At 42.4% G+C, this 20287-nt stretch overlaps 2 protein-coding genes across 5 annotated transcripts in view; one reads left to right on the forward strand and one right to left on the reverse strand.

Moving 5' to 3' along the window:
* The window catches only part of SYN3 (synapsin III), a 196793-nt gene that overhangs the window by 55780 nt on the left and 120726 nt on the right, over positions 1–20287 (forward strand). For all 4 annotated transcript variants that reach the window (XM_050323705.1, XM_050323704.1, XM_050323707.1 and 1 more), the window contains 2 exons: positions 1027–1183; positions 6168–6257. In XM_050323705.1, the coding sequence (XP_050179662.1) occupies positions 1027–1183; positions 6168–6257 (247 nt within the window). The remainder of the gene's footprint in view (positions 1–1026; positions 1184–6167; positions 6258–20287) is intronic.
* TIMP3 (TIMP metallopeptidase inhibitor 3) overlaps positions 9199–20287 on the reverse strand; it is a 37999-nt gene continuing 26910 nt past the window's right edge. Inside the window, exons 3-5 of the mRNA XM_050323719.1 lie at positions 15212–15323; positions 14405–14526; positions 9199–13757 (exon numbers count right to left, since the gene is read on the reverse strand). Of these exons, the coding sequence (XP_050179676.1) occupies positions 13560–13757; positions 14405–14526; positions 15212–15323 (432 nt within the window). The 3' untranslated portion in view covers positions 9199–13559. The remainder of the gene's footprint in view (positions 13758–14404; positions 14527–15211; positions 15324–20287) is intronic.

Here is a 20287-nt window from a genome sequence, read left to right on the forward strand (position 1 = left end):
AGGTAATGGAACCTGGTTACAGAGCTCATTTCTCCGAAAATCTTTAATACAACATGGAAATTTTTCCGATGTCCTTGACGCAACCTCTGTTAATGTATAAAATAATCCCGTTTCAGTGGAAAAGCCCCTTCCACGCCTTTGGGAATGAACTGCTGAATACCATTTTGGGAACAGTTTCTTTCCAGGGACTGTTTCCAGAGATTTTTGAGTGGCTCCAAAGGCACAGCGTCAGCAAGGAATCAAATCTGGTTGCTCGAAAGACAGTCTGTTGCCTGTTGGCTTACCTAGAAAGGGCCTCACTTTTCTGTGCATTTGCTGAGAGCTGCTGCTGTTGAACCATAGGAGTCCCAGCTCTAGCCTTGCTAAATAATATTCTGGAAGTCCATGCCATGAGCCACAGCACTGTATGAGGGGCTCTGCTTGTTTGATTAATCACATTAATTAATCAAACAAGCATGCCCTTTGCTTATTGACTCATATCCGTAAGGGCTCGGGATGTGCTGCATGCGTAGTAAACTGATTAAAGGGGGAATGTTTGTCGATGAATGAATGTGTAGGATAGGTTTTTGAAATCCCTTATGATCTTCCCACCCACTGGGCATTGCTTCAATATCGAGTTCAATCATCAGGAAACAAACTTGCTCCCTCATCTGCTTTGCACATTGCAATGAGCTTGCCAAATATGGCCAAGCTTTTAGAAAGAAAAGAGAATCCCCCATCAGTGAATTTATGACCCTTGGCTCCACTCGTGGCTCACTCCTATGCCTGTCTGAGTGACAAGGAAACTGCAGAAAATCTGTTTGGCTTGTTTCAATGCTCTCACACTTGCAGCTATGATGGATTTTTCCTTTTTTTTAGTGGCTAGGGGTTTGGTTTGGTATTGTTTGTTACTTTCTAACAAAAGCAACCCATGAGGAGAGGCGCAGAGAAGAACAACATCTGTCAGTGAAAAGAAAGGGGAAGGAGAGGCTGGAAGTGTTGCTGAGCATTTCAAAGTAAAACATCCCTCCCCCTCACTTCTTCCAGGTCTTTCAAGCCGGACTTTGTGCTGATTCGGCAGCACGCCTACAGCATGGCACTGGGAGAAGACTTCCGCAGCCTCATCATCGGCCTCCAGTATGGTGGCATCCACACAGTCAACTCCCTCTACTCCATCTACAACTTCTGCAGCAAGCCCTGGGTGGTAAGTGATGATCCAGCTCCACTGTATGTCAACACTGCAAAGAAGATATCCTGTATCGATAAAGCACCAAACTCAGCTGCCAGCCTCTTTCACAGGAATTTGTCTCTTTAGGTTAAAACCACCATCTAAACAACCTTAGGAATCCAGCTGGGAATTCTTGGGGAAAAAAACCTACTATAACTACTTCTTTATTAGCCTCTACCTGTATCAAGGTGTTATTTCTTCACCCTGAGTAAGAGTAAGACATTTCACTTGTCCCAACTCTAAAGTGTCACAAACAGCTAACAGTACAGCAACACCTAGATGTCTTGTAAGGCAGAGTAGATGAATAGATTAATAGGATCAATAACAACATATCCTTGTCCTGACTAAAAAAAAAGGTAAAGCTACCTTAAAAAAAATTATTATTCACTGTTTTAGAAGGTATATGAACTACACTATTTCTAGCATCTTTGGTTAGATGCACACTTGTGGTACCCAGGTGCCCCAGCCTTAGATCATGCACTCCTTGAAGAAGTGCACCTTGCACTTGTCTTCTCTTCCCTGCTTTTTCTGGGGGTGTTTTATTGGGAGGAAATTAGCTGAAAACAAAGACAAGAAAGTTAAAGAGGCGAATCTTTTAACTAGGTCTAAGAAAGAAAGAGAGAAAGAGAGAGAGAAAGAGAGAGAGAAAGAAAGAAAGAAAGAAAGAAAAAGAAAAACAGTGCTGGAAAGGCAGTGTGGGAGAACTTGGCTCTGCCAGTAACTTGGCTCTGGCTACTCTGGGTCTGGTAGTGCCATGCTTTCCTCACAGGGAATACAGCTGGCTCAGTAAACCTTCCCAGAGGAGTCAAGGAAACCACTTGTAAACAATTAAAACAAGCTTTCAGAATGCCTCCTTTCCCTACTGCCCCTGCACACACATCGCCCCCCAAACCAGAGATTGTAACATGCTAAGTAATCTAAGAGCATGTGGCACCACTGAAATTTTATCAGGTTGAACCTCAGGTAGAGATTACAGTGGGGCATTTGAGGGCAAAAAGCTTCACTGACAGCAGATTCAGAAAATTTGGGGTTTGTGATAGCTGGGAAGTGAGAGATAGGGACACTATCAGTGCACGTTCCACTCTGATTGCAAAACAGGCATCTTGAAATAAGGGATCTGCTTAACAAAGATTACTGGAAACTTTTTGGACCTAGAAAACAGTTGAGATATATAAAGAAAAGAAACTAAATACCCCTGGGAAATGTGCTTTTCACTCTCACTTTTTATGTTTTCCAAAAATGGTTCCATTCCATAGAAATGTTTATGATTTTGTTGAGGGGGGTGGAAGTGAGACTGTTCTTCCTTGGCAATTTGCTAGTGTGTTTTACTCTCAGAAACTCTAATTACAATCAGCTGAGTTTGGGTTTGAGTTTACTCAAACGTGCAGCCCCATTTTTAATGACATTTGCCAGGTTTCCAGTATTTGCAATACACAGATTTCTTCAAAGGTTAAAATTTGCATTAAACACAGGCACAGTTTGAACCAGATGTTTCTGAGAAAAAAAAAAAAAAGAGTATTCAAGGGGTTTACACACAGAGAAACATCTAACAAATCTAAGTTTTATGATGCTCCCAGAACTATTGAGAAATAATGCTATTAAGCACACTAAGCACAATGCTTCAACCACTAATAACAATTTTTGTGTTACAAAAGCTACAATCCAAAATGCAGTGGGAAGAATGTTCTGAGCAGGACTCGCACTACATGCAGGTGATGTCCACAATTGCAAAGCACCCTCATATCTGTAAAGCTGCAGGAAACATGAAATTTTGAAGACAGTCACCTCCAGAGTCCAGGGAATCCCAGCCAAACTGTTATTGACTGTCAAGGGATATAGGCTCACCGATGACCTAGGCACTTTCAAAATATGCAAAAGGCCTTGAGATCTTCTGAATGGATCTTTTTGTTCCTCTGTAAAGACTCCCAGTATGTAATTCTAGATGTCCAACCGGTCAGGCCAAGGCATTTCACTTGCCTACCTGTTCCAGGTGCCTAAAACCACGCTGTGCCACATTGCCTTGCCCCACGTCTTGCTCTGTGATCTGGATGGAATATCACTAAAACCAGTGGAATCACAGAAGGCAAGAACTGATGCCAAAGTGTGGAAGGGGCAGTTGTATCTGGCTGAGCTGCACACAGTAACATTCCGTACCAATCTGCACTGGGAGATGTTACTTGAGCCCTGTTATCAGGTATCTAAGAGGCTGCTGTACCATGTAACATGGGTGTCTCTTTGTAAATATCTTTCCCTAACAACTGGCAGAAAAAGAGAAAATGGGAGGAAGATGTTTCTGTGAGGGTCAATACCAAAGTCAGATCTTTCTGTAGGCTTAGTCCTCTGACAATGCTCCCAGATGTCTGAGTCTCTCCTCTGCAACACTGTTTATTTCAGCAACAACCAAGAGCTGTATGCTTCAACAGGAGGCCCAAGGAGCAAGTCAGGGTGTTGTCTATCAGCACACAGTTGTTCCAGTTATTTTGTTTGAGCTGTTTTCCTAGGATAAACGTACATCGCCTCAACATCACAGTGTCCACGGTTCACCAGGGTTGCGTGCACGCGCAGCAAGGGGCATGGGCTGCTCTCAGACAGGGTGTTTTTCCTTCTCTCCCTGCCTCTGTCTCATTTTGTTTTATTTTAAAGCCCTGTTTGCTCACCTTGCTAGTCAAAACAGGTCTTTATTATTCTTTTCTAGGATGTGCAGGGGCTAATGCAAGTGGTTAAGAGAAGCGAGCTGTCCTCCTTCCCCAACATCAATACCCTCCTTGCCAACAACAATTATTCTACACAGGGAGTTTTTCTCTTATCTGCTGATGCACGTGAGGGGGGTGGTGGTGTCGTTGATGGGATATGCCGCCTCTTGATGTTTTGTGGATTTTCTTAAATGCCATGTTTTGATCTGTGAGATTAGCAAAAAGATTCTTTGCATTTGTCTGCAAATCTGCTGGCAGCTGCCCCTTCGGCATTTGGCCTGTATCTGGCACACACCTTGCAGCCTAATTTTTTGCACAGTGACTGCCTTTTTTTCTACACCTATGCCAAGCTTTAACTCTCAAAGATGTTTTTCTCTTCAAACAAGTGAAGTTTTAACTTCTTATACAGAAATGCTTTTGCTTAGACTAGTCAAGTAAACAGGACAAGAGCCCTCATACGGCTGTTCAGCAGAAAACATCCTCAGTAGCTCTGTCTGCAATGTAACCTTGGAGTTGCAATTTGGTGCATTTAATAGCTCCAGCCATTGCCCAGAAGTGTTCAGAACACAAAAGATTAAATAGTTGATGCTATTAGGAAGAAAGAGAACTTTCTTTTCTTTCCCTTCTTCCCTAGATGTCTGTGTCCTTCCCTTAATCTGTGTGTTACCTCTCTCAGGTAACCCAGAGATTTCCTTCAAGATTAATACATCCCTAGCTTTGATGGGGAACTTGAAGAAACTCATGTAAAGGACTTACAATCCAGCCTTGCTTGGCCCAGACTGGAAACTTTTATTAATGAACTTGATTTGACAAAATTCTGGGGGTCTTGGAAATAAAATTCAGTTTCTAAACTACTTTGCAAATAGGACTCCATGGGGAATTCAGTCCCATTTACCAGCTCAGCAGGAACCAATCTCCAACCTTTATATTCTCTTCCCATCCATGAAAATAATCAAGTGCCCTCATCCAGCTTTACTCCCCCTTTTAAAGGCTGACAGTCTCACCACTTCACCAACAGCACTGCCAGTTCAGCATTCCCTGTGGTAACAGGGCGGCCTTTTCAGAGAATAAGCAGGATGGCTAGATGTCTGATGGTAAAGACTCCAAGTTTCTCCCCAGATCTGGAAGGTTTCTGGGATATGTATCACCTCTTATTCTCTTTGGTGTATTACCCCTGCTTCAGCAACATTTTCTGTCATGGTTATTAAGTTTCTCTCTTATAGTTTTGAGTTTTTCTCCAAGTGATCGATGATGGATTGAAGAGGGAGGTTGCAGACAACCTACAGAATAGTCTGCTTGCTTCACAGATGGCTGAAGTGAAACAGGAATTTGTTGTGCTTATACTTCTGCAAGGGTTTTGGAACCTGAACAGAAACCAAAACTCAGTCCTACCATGGGGAGCTTTGTGCCTGGTTGAATGACAAACATTTTATAATGGTGATGATAGCGGTGATAATGGTGAAATTCATCCTGACAGGTGGGGACAATGACAAATGTTCACCTTTATTTGTGAAATACCAGCACTATTGCTTTCCCCATTTATGTTACATACTATTTTCTCTAGATATCATCCTCACAGACTGGTGCCTCACTCAGACCTCACTGGTAGATGGGACAAGGGTAGCAGATGAACTCCTCTTTCTCCTATTATTCATGAAGGGCTGTTGGGAAATCATTGGCTCGTAATAAATGCCAGTTAGGATTAACAGTGAGCTTCTGCTTCCTCAGCCTAACACTCAAAGCAGGTAGCACTGGCAATTCCCTCTAGTAATTGCTGTGTCCTGATAATTCTCTTTCCCTTCAGCACAATGTGCCTTGCTTTGATTCAGCTGTGGGGCAGAGATCCAAAGGAGAGTTTTGCTCTATTTTGTCTCTGCTGGGGAGTGGTGGCACTGATTTCCTGCCTCTATCCTCTACCAAGAAAGGCCCCCCAACCCTCTCCCCACTGCATTTGGAAAGCAAATCTTGTTCATAGCATATCTGTAAGTAAACCCAAACTGATCTTCTTCAGGCTGTTGAATCTCTTCTCTGCTTAGTCCAAGGTTTGTGCACATAGGCTGGCTTGCCCTTGGGTAAATACAGCTGCTTCATATTTTCTAGCTGCTCTCAAGAGCAAAGGTCAAGAAAGCAAGGTGGGAAAGGCATAATAACATGTTTCTCTCACCTCCTTCACCACTATCAGAACATTTTGCAAGCACTTGCCTGTTACACAATAAGCCACTGACATCCACTCTGTCTGTTTTTTGTTTCCCCTCCCTCACCCCAAGTTCTCTCAGCTCATTAAAATCTTCAACTCCCTGGGTCCTGAGAAGTTCCCCCTTGTGGAGCAAACGTTCTTCCCAAGCCATAAGCAGATGGTGAGTAACTTTGCTTTCTTCTGATGCCAGTATGGAGAGGGAAGAAGCAACAAATATGAGTTGGGCACAAGAGATGGTGGGAAGAGCCTCACATTTACTTACAGAGAAACACAAGCTAAAAAGTGATATGCAAAAGGCACTTCTTGGGAATCTCCCTTTTTGCCCAGCCCTCTCCCAGGTCATGTATGGACACTTAGTAAAGTGAACCATGAGAACAGTCTCAAAACTAAACCAGAACTCCATTGTAAAACCTAGTCAACAAAAAGCTCATCCCTTAGTGCAAGGAATCACTCTATTCAGACAAAGCGATCTTCCCCACTCCTGGAATTGCTTAAAATATGGTGACAGTTTGGGACATGGTTCATAAGAGGCATTTATTTCACCATGTTAGTTTGCTTGGCCTACCACGTGGTTGCCATCCATAAAACATTTATCAGCCTGAAGGTACTCAGAGTAACTTGAAGTTCTTGAAAGAGTTTTTTTCAGCTTCTAATGTTTTCTTTGCACGGTGGCTCTGGGGTCTAGTCTTTCTGTCAGCAACTAAACACTCAGTGCCCTGTGTGGCTGCTGGGCACTGTACCAAACTCTTAGGGCACCTTTCAAAGAGATCTGCGTAGGTGCCTTTAGTCCTAGAGAACACGGCAAAGAGAAGGGCTTTGTTTAAAACTGATCATGTCTCTTGTTTTCTCTGGTTAAAAGGAAGACTAGACCTTTGTGAATTTTTGCTCCCAACTTACATCCACGAATCAGTGGCTCTTCACAGCTGGCTGAGGCTTTGATGAGACCCTATATGAACCATGACCCCCTGTGTGAGCCACTGGCTGGCTGAGCTAATTTCCCAGGCTTGATTGTGAACTCAAGCAGCATCGGCAGCCTGAAGATGAGGGTTGTTGAGATGTTAAACTAAGGCTCAGAAATATTCAAACCCAAAATATTTCTCGCACTTGTTGCAATACTGTGGGCCAACCACAATGCGTAACAGGGTGTACATACCCGACGGTGGATGTAAGCACCTAGTGGGAGCTTCAAAATTCAAAAGGAAAATTCATTTAGTTTCTTGTAAAAAATCCCACTGGTGCTAGCTAGGTACCTGAATACCTTGAAATGCCAGTCCTTCACCTCTCTGTTCCAAAAACTCTGTTCTCTGCCTGTGCTGTGCTGACTACAGCACTTCTGTACTTCACAGGCACATCATGGAGGTAAGTACAGTCATGACTGTAATGCAGTGGTAAGAGTTGCATTATCATTTGAGACATAAAGAAATGGATGGTCCCTAAACAATATGTGACAGTTTGTTGCACACTTTTAAGATAAATTAGTTGATAATACACCCGTTGAATTTAATTCCTGATGATTTATGAAGAAGGATTTGTGACATATGTAATGCTTCAGGATAGTTGTGACTTCGTCTGACCACCACTTCAGGAATGGTATTTTTGGAAGGCTTGATAAAGGTGATCATTGCAAATAAGTTAGCTAGCATTTTTAGCAATGTTTTCCTGTCTGGAAATCTGATTTTCATTTCCTCAGACATAAACGTATTTGGTACCAGGATAATAGTTTTGTTTAGCAGAGCACGGATCTTAATTTCACTTTTTTGTCATCTTTATAACCAATCACCTACTTGGAGATGCTATTACTTACTTACAAAAGAGTATAGCAAGTCTTTTACACTTTAGATAATCTCATATGAACACAAACACTACTGCTGACATGCAAGCTTGAGTAATTTGGTTTAAAACAGCCACTTTCCAACCATTCACAGAAGCAACGATCCACTTGGGCAAATTCAGGCCAGCCCTTTCCAGGTGGGGGGTCTGCCTCACAGAATGAACCTAGACAACTTCTAAATATCTTTCTGGGTGCCTCTTCACAGCATCCTGGGCTGTGAGAGCCTGAGAGGTCAAGTGCTTACACCAAGCAATCTCCCATGGAGTCATCACTCCACCAAATACCTGTGAAAAGTTGCTTCCCACTCTGCATCAGCTTCTCCATCTGTCAGATAGGAATAAAACGATCCCCATTTCCCACTCTTTTTCTTCCCTTTCCTGGAGGCATTTTCAAGCTGTACCAGTTAGCACTCATAAAATATGCCATGGTGCTTTGATGGCTGACCCCCTGGAAGTGTTTATAACTAGTGTTATGGTTTTACCTCTCTGCAATGTGATATACTTCAAGCACTTCAGTTCTCACGTAAGAGATCCTCATCCTTCTACATCCAAAATTTTTCCAAGCTTACCCTCTAAACCTTTGGATTAAACACAGAACAGATTCAAAAACCTTTTCATTCTTTCATACATGTAAAGAATAAAGATTTTCCTACAGTAAAAGTGGGATAAAGGAAATTTCTCACAGTAAGCCCATTTTTGTGAGCATTTTAGTTTAGCTGAAAATGCTTTCTCTGAAGCTTCTTTCCCAAGACAACAGGGCAATTTTAATCAGCCTTAAACAGTAAGCTGAAAGAGAGGACACAAGATTCTGACATTACACATCAGAAAAGATGAACCCCTCTTCTCTTTGTCATGGGCATGTACCTTTCAGTCCTCCCCCAGTGATCAGTTTTCTGGAAACAAGAGCAACCTGGCAACTGTTCTTCCAAGGCTCTACTGGTGCTAGAGCCAGCCCCAGTGACTGCCTTGCTCTGTACTGACCTCCTATGGCCAGTCAACAACGGGGAGTCATTAACTTCAAAAGGGATTTTTCGCCCCTCCCGGGCTAATGACCACAGTAACAGTTCTTAGAGAGACCAACCTCTTAAAAAGAGGGAGGGACTCACGGAGGAATCTTAGCCAAAGTGCAAGAATTGCCAGAGGTGGAATATCTGCTCTGGGACCAATAAAACAGGATCAAGAAAGGGAAGGAAATGAATAAATCCATTTGCAAATCCATTTGTGTACATTTGAAGTGGACAGAAACTAATGTAAGTGAAGCAGAGACAGAATGTCTGTGATAGAAATAAAACCGACTTTACTGTTTAGAATAAAAGGACACTATAAAAAGTGAACATTATGCAACATTACCTTAAAAGACAATATACATTCACTGAATATAAAATTTATAAATAACATGGAGGAAAACTGTAAACAGTGCTAGAAAATTTAGCAACAAATACATTCCTTCTGGACAAGATTTTTCACACGGGTTTGGTTCCTTCCCCAAGTTTCCATGACTATCAGGAACAGCAGAGTGGCTCTATGAAGGAAGGACAGTGCCAGAGGGAAGGAGAAGCCAGTACAAGCAAAGCAGCAGCAAATGTTTAGTGGATTTGCACATTTTTTCTCAAGATTGGTAGCCCCAAAAGTCACTTACTCTAAAAAAGATAGAAAATTTTTGCAGTTCCCTAAATTTTGTTCTGCCCCTCTAAGCTAAAAAATACGTTCTGATTGAGCAGTACTTTCAGAGACATCTGCAAGAATGGAAACTTGTTCCCATGGAGGCCCTTACTTCAAATAGTCTTTACTGTAAAAAGCACAACAGTATGTTTCCCATCACTGTAAGGGAGCATTTCACTTCAACCAACTATGAATGGGCTACAGTGATATATTTAGGTTTTAGAATAGTCCTACCTAAAGGGCCATTAACTCTTCAAAACGTGGGAAATTTAAACCTAAAATGGAACTTTTTTCCCATACAGGGGAGGGGGAAGCCTCCCACAGGAGGACTTTATTCAAGGTACTCCATGCACAGATCTCCTGCTCTCTCCCTACACCATTTTGGCAAAGGAAAATAGAATCCAATCTTTCTCAAACTTTTAATATATATTTTTGCAATTCTAAAGGGGAAAACACTGTCAAGCAAATAAGGAAAAATATTTATAAATAAGAAAGTGAGCAGCAACAGTGTAGAAATGAGCTATGCATTTTAAAAAGTACTGTTAATAAAGTTGGTGTATTTAAAGCATGGTGGCAGGGAGTGTAATCCTGCACGTGTCCAAAGGTCGTGCTCACAAGAGCTGTGCCATTGACACTTCTCTGACCTTAGGTTATTGGGTGAAGTGAGGAGCCTGCCAGAGGTGACAGGAAGGTACTGGTGCTACTGCAGGGCATTGTACGCTCCACACACTGAAGCATACTCTTCACACCTGCCTTCTCCCATCTCCATGCCTGGTGTTCCCACATATCACACGGCCTGTTGTAATGAGGGAGTGAGTTTTGTCCACTGGCAGACAGAAGGGACTTAGTAAGACAGAAGAAAGGAGAGGAAATAGAAAGGAAGAAGTCTTTGAGTCTGATTTAGAGCCTCTTCAATCCATGTAATGGCTTCTTCCCACTTCAAGAGTGCCTTTAATCAGGTTCTTAATGCAAGCAACAAGCTGAAGCTTAGCCCAAGAAATACATGTCCCTGATAGCATACACAGAAACGAAATTAAGAAGCTTCCCAAAAGAAATGTATTTTCACTGGATTCTTCCCCTTCCTTTTGGCTCCACATTTTGAAAAGCCTTAACAATTGTTTCTTTACACAGCAAGGGTAAAGATTTGCCACCAAACCTCAACCCGTGCTGATCTACCTGTCTGCATCTCAGAAATATTTTACCGTCTGCAATATAAAGTGGGAATATGCTTCATTTTCTGGTAACGCATCTGCTGTTTTGTTGTTTACAAAGCACATAGCTACACTATATCCTACTTAGGGACAGAAGTCCTCATAGTATTAGAATGCAAATATTTTCACAATAATTTGAGTGCAATACTGTGATGTCTCAGCTAGCTAAATGAATCGGTGACAGGTAAAATATGCAGAGCTGCAGTTTAATGAAAATTCAAATCAACACTTTACTGCACTGAGGGGCATTTTCATTTAGCCTTCCAAAGCCGTGAAAAGTGGCTGCAGCTCAAAGAGACGTCAGCTTTGCGAAGTCGCCTTGAGCTGGAGGAGCGCCATCTCCCGCAATGCGGACTCCACTCGATGCAAACACGGAGGGTGGCTCCACGCTGCCCTCAGTGACCCGCACAGATTTTGTCAGCCACACTCAACCTAAACAGAGCTCGCTCTGCTAGGCCAAAGCCCAACCCCATATTTTGCCAAAAGCAACGATGTTCTGAACCACCACCTGATCCTATGATGGGTGTGGTGAAGCACCCTACTCTCCCTCTCATCTCCAACCCATAATTTAGGAGTAGTCACAGGGAAGAGGACTTCTGAGAAGTGTTCAAAGTCTCAATCACAGGAAAATCCAAGACTTTCAATGTGTTTTGTGCTGCACTACCACTCAGAGCTGCTGAGAAAAAAATAGACATAGCAGACTTTGTGAAAATACCCTTTAAAATTCATGCTAAAAATGAAGCTTTTTGCTGCAACAATTCATGTAGCAAATGGGGCATTTCAGAGAATGTACATCTGGCAGAGCTCTGGTAGCACGCAAGGAACATAAAAACACATCAGGGCCCATCTCAGGCAACCTTTCTTTTCTATTTGGCAAAGAGGTTCCAAACAATTCTCCAGTAATTGAGGTCACTGACTGTAAAACGCTGTATTGCCCCAAGGTGGAATAACTGCAACTCTTTTCCTGCTGGTGGCAGCTCTGATTTCTAAGTGGAATGAACGGAAGATATATGGAAACTTAAGATAAATAATCACAATAATACAAAAATGAAGTTAAGCACAATCTTCTCCCTGCCCATGCCCTCCCCATCCAAAACTGAGTCACCCATTTTGTCAGCACCCCTTCTTCACCATCGTTAAAACTTAAAATACTTTTATTCGATAAGAAAAATTATATTATAGTTTTCTTAATAAAAAACCAAAATAGAACGAAAAAAAACTTCTCCAGTCAACAGCAAAGCACAAGACAGTAAGGCTCCTCCTCCCACATCACTGCAGGACATGGTATGAGCACATGCACAGGGCTATGCTTAACAGTGCCTAGAGGGAAACACAGCACTTGACACAGAAGGAACCCTCTGGCAGCTGAAATTTTACAATCCCAGACAACACTTATTAGGAGACCACTTTTTCTTGCCTAGCCCACACACACACTTCCTTTCACTATATAAACAAATGCAGCTAGTGTAGCTGCAGGGGAGGAACCGTGGTGCAAGGAGGTACAGAGGAAACAATGACTGTAGCCACTACTGCAAATACACTGGAGCTTCAATACCCTAAAAGCAACTCACCAACTCGGAATGTCAATATTTCTGTCTTTAAAACACAATCAAACCATTCTTTTGTTTATAACACCAAAAAAAATTCCACATCCTGTCAAAAATAGCTTATGTCATTATGTGTATATACATCTTAGTTCAGCAAAACACTATTTTGGCAATACATTTTTTTATAGTAAGAGTTCTAGCAAGTCTCCCCCTTCCCTCTTCCACATGATTGATTTACAGTTGGTATTTTCCCATCTGTTTGTTTTAAGGTGTTCACAAGCTGGTTTTGCTGTTGAAGCTAAGCTGCAAAAATTTCAGGGGCCAATGCTGCTCAAAACAGGATGGCACAACACTTCATCTGCTCTGCTGTGGGCCGATTTACCTCCCTGAAAATAGGGGATGGGGCTTTTGTTTTTGAAAGAACAACAACAAAAATACAAAATACTCTCTCTTTTGTTCCAGGGAAAGCCAGAACTTCAAATGTGCTGTTGCACTCACACTGTGACTGACTTAGCTGGGACAATCAGTCAACAATGCTTTTACCAGACAATGTGGTCAGACACACCAGGTGAATTCTCCCACTGCTGGAGTCAATCACACTGCCAATCTCTCCCATAGAGGAGGATTTCTTTTGGATGTAATTTTTTCCAGAATTTAGGCTGGGTTTCTTTTCATTTTGCTTCATTTGCCAATCTGATTAATGAAACCTGTTTCCCTTCAAATAGATTTGTCTACGTATTGTCAGCACTTAGTGCATGAGGAGAGGTGATGGGAAGCCAGCGCACAGAAGAATACAGTGCCTAATTGGCATAGTTTTTAGATTTTTGTTTTCCTAAAAAAATAGAGATTATATTGCTACAGCTAATGATATACGTAAGAGAGCAAGAGCTCCAACTTTTTTTTTTTTTTTCCTTTTTTTCCCTCCCATTTTTCCCTCTGGTGTGCAAAAGTAAGCTCCCAAATGTTGTCCGATCAAAATGAGTGGTATCAAAAAATGGAAAAGGTGATTACAAATTCAGTAAGGTAGCACAGACTTTTTCTTTCTTTTCCTTTTGTTTTTTTCCTTTTCTTTTTAAGTGTTCGAAGTGCTAACATTTGCATGAAAATAGGCACTAATTTCATTGTCATCATCATGATCTGGTAAGAGTTAGTGTCCAAAGGAAGATCAGCCACAAGTAAGGGAGAGGGGAGATAAGGAAAGGGACAGTGTGCTCAGGGATCTGTGGCATTGATTATCGTTTTGTCTGGAGGCGCCCATCCTCTATACCAGCTGCAGTAACCTTCCACCCTCTGGATGCAGGCATAGTGCTTTGCTTGATATCCTGAGTGGCCGAAGTTGGAGAGCATGTCTGTCCAAATGCACTCATTCTTGGAGGTGGCAAAGCAGGGCAAATAGTAGCAGGGCCTAATCTGCAATTGGAAAGAGCAATCAGGTAAGGCTACATGTAAAAACAACATTACATAAAATGTCTTTTTAACAGAGACAAGTGATTCAAAATTCCACTCCCTCAAAACCCTGCTTACTAATCCAAAATCCAGCCTCAGTTCCGTAAGCACGTAAGCATGTGCTTAGTTTCACATACACAGCTAATTCCGTAGTCAAAAGGGCTTTTCAGGTGCAGAGAAGTTGAGCTTATGTCTATGTTTTTGCAGGCCTGAGGCCATGTGCAAAAATCTTAGTACCAGTGCCAGGCTGTGAGGTTTTAAGCACTCAAAATGTTTACACAGGAAAAAAGCTGGGCATCCCTTGCCAAGCGTCTGGTACCTGATTTCATTCACCTGCAAAAGATTCTGCATGGATTCTGAAATCCTTCCCCAACCCCAATTAACTCCAACAGGGTATTGAAAAGGAATAGACTCTGCATTTTTATTTGATGGTCTCTTCTCTGGTCTCAACACTAAAACTGAGCTTTACATTTTCTCTGTAAAAATTGTTGTCCTCCATTTCTCTTCCTGGCTATTCTCCAGCATTATTAGGTATTACCAAGCCAGGGGAAACAGAGTTCTTGGGCTCGAATGCTTGAATGCCACCTAATTAAAGACACAGACACACATACCTTGCATCCACAGCCCAGGTGATAACGATGATTCAGTCCTTTACGCTGAGACAGAGTCAGCCGGTCCCACTTCTCATACCAGTTGCACAGGCCAGTGTAAACCTTCCCTTCATACACCCGGCCTTGAAAACAGAGACATGGTCACAAGTTAGCACATCTCAGCTCAAGCACTTCTCTTGTTTCCTGAGATTTCTAATGCTCTCAATATGTTTGGCTTCAGTCACTGCTCAGAAAATGCCTTCTTTTTATTAACTGGTTCAGGAATCTCTGGTCAGCAAGATAACAGCACTTCTGCAGGTCAGGAGTGTTGTGCCGGCTGTAAGCACCACCAGCAACATGCAGCTTAGTAATGCTGTCAAGCTCCTCTTAACAACAGAGAAAGTGAATTGACATCTTCACTAGAAACAGGACTTGGCAACTGCTACACATCTGTATCTCCTTGCATCCCCCCCCATCTCAGCAGCCTGCATTTCTCCAGCTCATTCCAAAATTTCTGGCACAGCCAAGTAGCAAGGAGTTCCCTGGGACAGACATGCCAGCTCGGGTATAAATTGACAGCCACAGACTGTCATAAAATATATTTGTCACAACATGCCTGGGTATAAGATGTGCCTTAGGAATGAGAGGGAAATCTAGAGGTTGAAATGACTCTCAGTGTTGAAGAGTACTGAAAACCAGAATACTGTTGGCTGTCTTAACACTTGGGAAGTTGTATGCAGAGCTGCCTACACATTAACCCATGTCCTCAGCAGGTGTATGTGTAGAACAGAAGAGGTTTTGCTAATGAAGAAGTACACTCTCCTTTACCTGTAATCAGATACTGGTACTTGTTGACCTCCAGCTTGACTCCACAAAGACTCTCAGAGGCTTCTGTGTAGATGTACTGAACGTGTGGCATTATCTGGAAGCCCCTGTACATCTAGAGAAAGAATAAAAAACTTTAAATCATCTTAAGAAGACAAATCTCACTTAAGATTCTTTACCATCTACATTCCTAGACAGGGGTGGTAAGCAATAAGCTTTGTTTTTTACAAGGGTGAATGAATAATGGCACTAGATGGACTCCTGGAAGTCTCCCTACCAGATCTGCCGGTAAAGCAGAAAAAGCACCTGCTAATGAGCCATTGCAATTCCGCACAGGGACCACTTTTTCCCATTCGTATTAGTTCCAGTGGCATTGAGTGAACAAAGCGCCAACACTGCAAGCTCTGCCAAAATCCTGAACAATTTTTTCCCTTATATACCTCATAATTAGGGAGAAATAAAATTAGTTCAACTTTGGAATCTTTATCCTCCATGTGATTTAAACAATTTCTTCCAAACTGGGGGATTTTTCTCTTAAACAATTACCCTATTTTCCAGTGTTGCTGCTGTAAGAGTTTCAAACCTTTGGCGCTTGATCTAAGTCATCAAGCCAGACACCTCCTTCTCAAACACCCAGCATATGCTACTCCTGCTGACCTCAGCAAAGACTTAATGTTTCTCTAACTAAATGAATGCAGACATAGAATTCTACACCATCTTCTAAAATTAGTCCTGTACTGATGGGTACCATGAAGAAAATATCATGTATACATTAGTTCCTCCACACTCCTCTTCCTTTTTCATAATCTTTCTTACAGCTCAGTTAAATCGAAATATGAACCCACAGATATACTGGCAGTTGGATTCAGTCAGAAATTAGCATGTGTCCCCATCTGACCTGACCTTACTATTGCAACTTAAGGAAACTCATGCCCACTTGTTTGTAGCATCATGAAGTCTTTGCATGGCAATGAAACAACTACTGCATGTGTACACTGGACCCAATAAAACATATCCTATTTTTGAAAAATAGAGGATTATTTCCATGAAAATTTCATCTTTAAAATCTGATTGTCCTTTCAAAGCATTCAGTCTCTCTTTTTTTCCCCTCCAACTCTATGAATGGCCAATATTTAAAAGTTAAAGGCGAAAAAAATAGAAGTCAGAGTTTCATAGCATTTCCCAGCCTTTCCTCTGTGAGCTTTATTGATAGAGAGCACACAGTAGCAGTAAATATTATTGTGAAGCAAAAGAGGACCAAAAAATCCCAAACAAACCCAGAGCTATAGATCCTTGCTGCTGTGTCACCTAAGCTGTGGTATTCTTCTCCAGGCTGCATTCTATTTTTTGAAGTCCCCTATTATGCCAGGGTATTTGACCATTCCCCCACCTCCTTTAAAAACAACAAACCTTTTTCTTTCTGAGAGTACAACTGTTAATTTAACAGATTTTCTGCTAGGCCCAGATACTTCATATAAAACTATAAAAGACTACTACTAATTCTTCTATGCTGAGAGGCCAAATTATCTTTGAGACACCTATGGAATGTCAGCCAGGTGAGTTTTCTTCTCCTTAGAAAATAATCCCCTAATCAGTATGATCTTGTAACAGTATCACAACTCAGAAACAGCCCTGCTGTGTACAGTAAAAACCATGCTAAAGACTTTGTATTTTCCAGCCTGCCTTCTACACCCAGCAAATATACAAAGGAAGATTTTTTTTAAATTAATCATACTGTATCAACACAAGCTTATAGATCATGTTTGATAAACACAATTTTGTCCAGAGGAAGAACTGAACTTTACCTAATCTCTACTTTATCCCTGCAATCTTCTTAGTATCAGATGATCTACTCAGATTTTCTAATCATGGTCAAGATAGCTGGAGATCTAAATTCTGGCACAAGCATCCTATTTGTCCCTGGATGAGTTACTTAGCCCTCAGCACACTTTTATTCCTCATCTGTAGAAGAGCTCTACCTTTCCTCCCAAGGGTACTGTGAGGAAAGGCACACAGAATGAAGATCACATGTTCAGACCCCATTCTAGTGGGTGTCACACCAAGAAGCTATGATAACAGTATCTAAGCAGATAAGACTAGCTAAGATAACAGCTGAGGCTGCCCAGTCCGTCCAGGCAATGCATTATCTACTCTGCAGAGAGCTGCACACTGTGAATGTGCAGTACAAGGGTTCTGTCACTCATGGTGCTAAGTTCAAAATCGTGTTGGACTAATTAAGAGCCCAAGCAGGCTTTGAGCCCATTCTCCCTCTTGCAGAAAGGGCCACAAGCTAGAGTAATCATTCCTCTGAGAAGATGCTCAGGTCCTTCCTACAGGACCCTTACAGTCACGACTTTACTCATCTTCAGTGCCATCAAGCTCAACGTGACTGCCTACGAAGTAGCTAATGATGCTGAACTGCGGTTGGTTTCCAACTCCTGGACCTAATTTCTTGTTCACATTACCATCAGGGACACCACTGTCAGGGTTGCCAAAAGAAGCATGCTCAGCCTCTCAAAAAGCACTTAATTCACTCCTTGGTGACCGTCATTGATGCCAGACACTGCCAAGCTAACTGAGCCCACGTTGGGGCAGACAGGGCCTGCCTCACCCTCTGATACCTAAACAAAATTCACCACGACTTCAGTTCTCAGAGAAGGAAAAAGAAAATTTGGGCAAGGGAGAATCTTCTAGAGATTCCTACTGTCAAAACAAAGAAAACAATACCTTAAGCATTATTTCTGGATACACAAAATGTCCTAGAAGTGCTGTTAGACCAGTCAGAAGAAAACCAACCATAAAGCTAACCTCTCTCCTAACTGCTACCCTTGGAGTCCTCCTGTCACCACAAATGTGCATTTTTGGAAGCATAATAACAGGGAACAAAGTATTAGCAAGCATCACATGGTGATGTCTGCTAGTGTTGCTCTATTTCCATCTGTGTCAGCATTCCCCTTAGAAGCCCCCATATTGCCTCAGAAATGCACATGCAAATACTGTGGTGGTTCCTGCTGCAGGAACAACTTGACCCTGTTAAGCTGTTCACAATGTTCCTCCTGCTATCCCTCCCATCTGAGGCTGCACTAGGTATCAAGGGCTTGGAGTCATCTTGCCCAACCTTCAGCTACCTACAACTTACACAATTCACATGAATTAGGCATCCTCTCTAGTCAAATGCCAAGAACATGCACCTCCAGAACAACTCAGCCCATCCTAAAATAGCTGTCTACAACTAGTGGGTTGAACTACATTATGGTGGTTCCTGTCTCTAACCCCTGACAATCAAGAGAGCAGGAAAGACTCAACACCTCATTTTAGTCTTTCTAAAATTAAACTAAATTAATCCTACCCCACTTCTTTCCTCTTGGGACTATCATGTTTCCCCCATAGACTCATTTTACAGATTAGCACAAACCAAGTAAAGGCTCCTTGCTTCTGGCAGCCTGTGCAGAGTGCTGCCATGGTCAACCAGGACTGTTTGTGTACATGGAGAAGAAATAGCTTATCTCCTTGTTTCCTTTGCAGTTTCCTGAAATAGGCTTAGGCCATTCTCAGAATGCACTACAGGATCACTGAACACGTAGGGGTTAGATCACTCCTGTGCAGATTTATGACACGTGATCTTAAAGCATTCTCATATTATTTGAGAAAGCAGTGGGGGAAGGCAGAGGTTGCTTGAAAAAGCACAAGGCCTTTTCAAACAACAAACCTGAACGCTAGAAAGCCTGGCACTGTTCTGTCACTGTAGAATGACCTTGTGCTCCAGTCCAGGCCCCAAGCTGGCTTATTTGTGAAATGTAGCAACAAGTTCAGGAGTGTTAGTGAGATCAACAATTAATCCCAGCAAACTCCAAGGAGCCCATGAAAGAAATACAGAGATTGTTTGTTTCTTTCAGTGCTTTCCACAGGCAATTCAGTACACGCTGATAAACTAAATGGCTTGTTTATTTTTCATCTGCAGGTGCAGAAGGGTTTATGCAGACTGACATGTTAGTTTTATCTTTAGAGTTGTTCCCATGCAGCTGTGCAGAGCCATAGGCCTCCTCAGTTTTCTTTTCAGCAGGAGGACAGTCAGCTTTCTTTGGGGCAAGCAAGGGAGAGATTTGCTGCATCATTTTGAACTCCCCCACTATATAGATCTAAATCCCTCTTTATACTGAAGTCTTTAAGCTCAGCAGAAAGACAGTAGGGCTTCAAAGAAGACACTTGGTTGGTTTGTTTGTTTATCAAGAACTATGTCCTCCGGACATTCCAGTTCTACTGAGGACTTTGACTGCTTCAGGTTCCCTCTTGCCAAAGGTCACAGCTAAACGTCCAATGCAACATCCCAGCAGCCCACCATCTAAGCAGCACACACAGAGGCAGTCTGACCAATGCACCATTTCCCCTTTAAAATCACTCTTGCTTTTGTTGGACACACAGCTTCCTAACAAAACACTGTGGAACTGCTCCTGCAAAAAGACCCTGTGCTGCAAAATAACCCAATGAAAACAGCCAGGGCAGGCTCAGGCATCTTATTTCAAGATTGACACGATGGTGTCTATTGACAGTAGAGTGGCTGCTTCTCCACTTCAACATGTTGGCCTTGCCTGGGCTTACGCTCCTCCCCATGCCAGCAGACACACCGAAGCCTTTTCTATTCATAGCAGGGATGGGACACTGCTGCCGACTCCTCCGTCGGAGGAGGAATGCTTATTGCTGTCCCAAAGACCTCTGACACTGCAATTCACTGGCTGACCATGAGGCAGATAGGAAATCACTAGATAGGAGAGAAGCCAGTGTTATGGCTGGTAAAGGGTAGTGATTCATGTCAGGGACTACCATTATTCTAGATCACTGCTGCACCCTGTTCATGGTCATATGTTAAACAGGAAGCACCAAACTGTTGGCACTGAGAGGGAGGGAAAGTAGTGGCACTGGACACACCAGGATGAAATCAGAAAAAGTTAATGAAGCCCCTACTTTGAGCACTTCAGTGAAGTGGGGTACAATTGCTGAGCTGAGGAGTGACAGAACTGGACAAGAACAGCACAGAGTGCTGTAAGCCTGCTGAGGCCCAGGATAGCCATCAAGAAAAAA

Source organism: Myiozetetes cayanensis, unplaced genomic scaffold (assembly GCF_022539395.1).
Source record: "Myiozetetes cayanensis isolate MyiCay16 unplaced genomic scaffold, myiCay2020 scf3, whole genome shotgun sequence".
In the NCBI taxonomy this organism is placed as follows: Eukaryota; Metazoa; Chordata; class Aves; order Passeriformes; family Tyrannidae; genus Myiozetetes; species Myiozetetes cayanensis.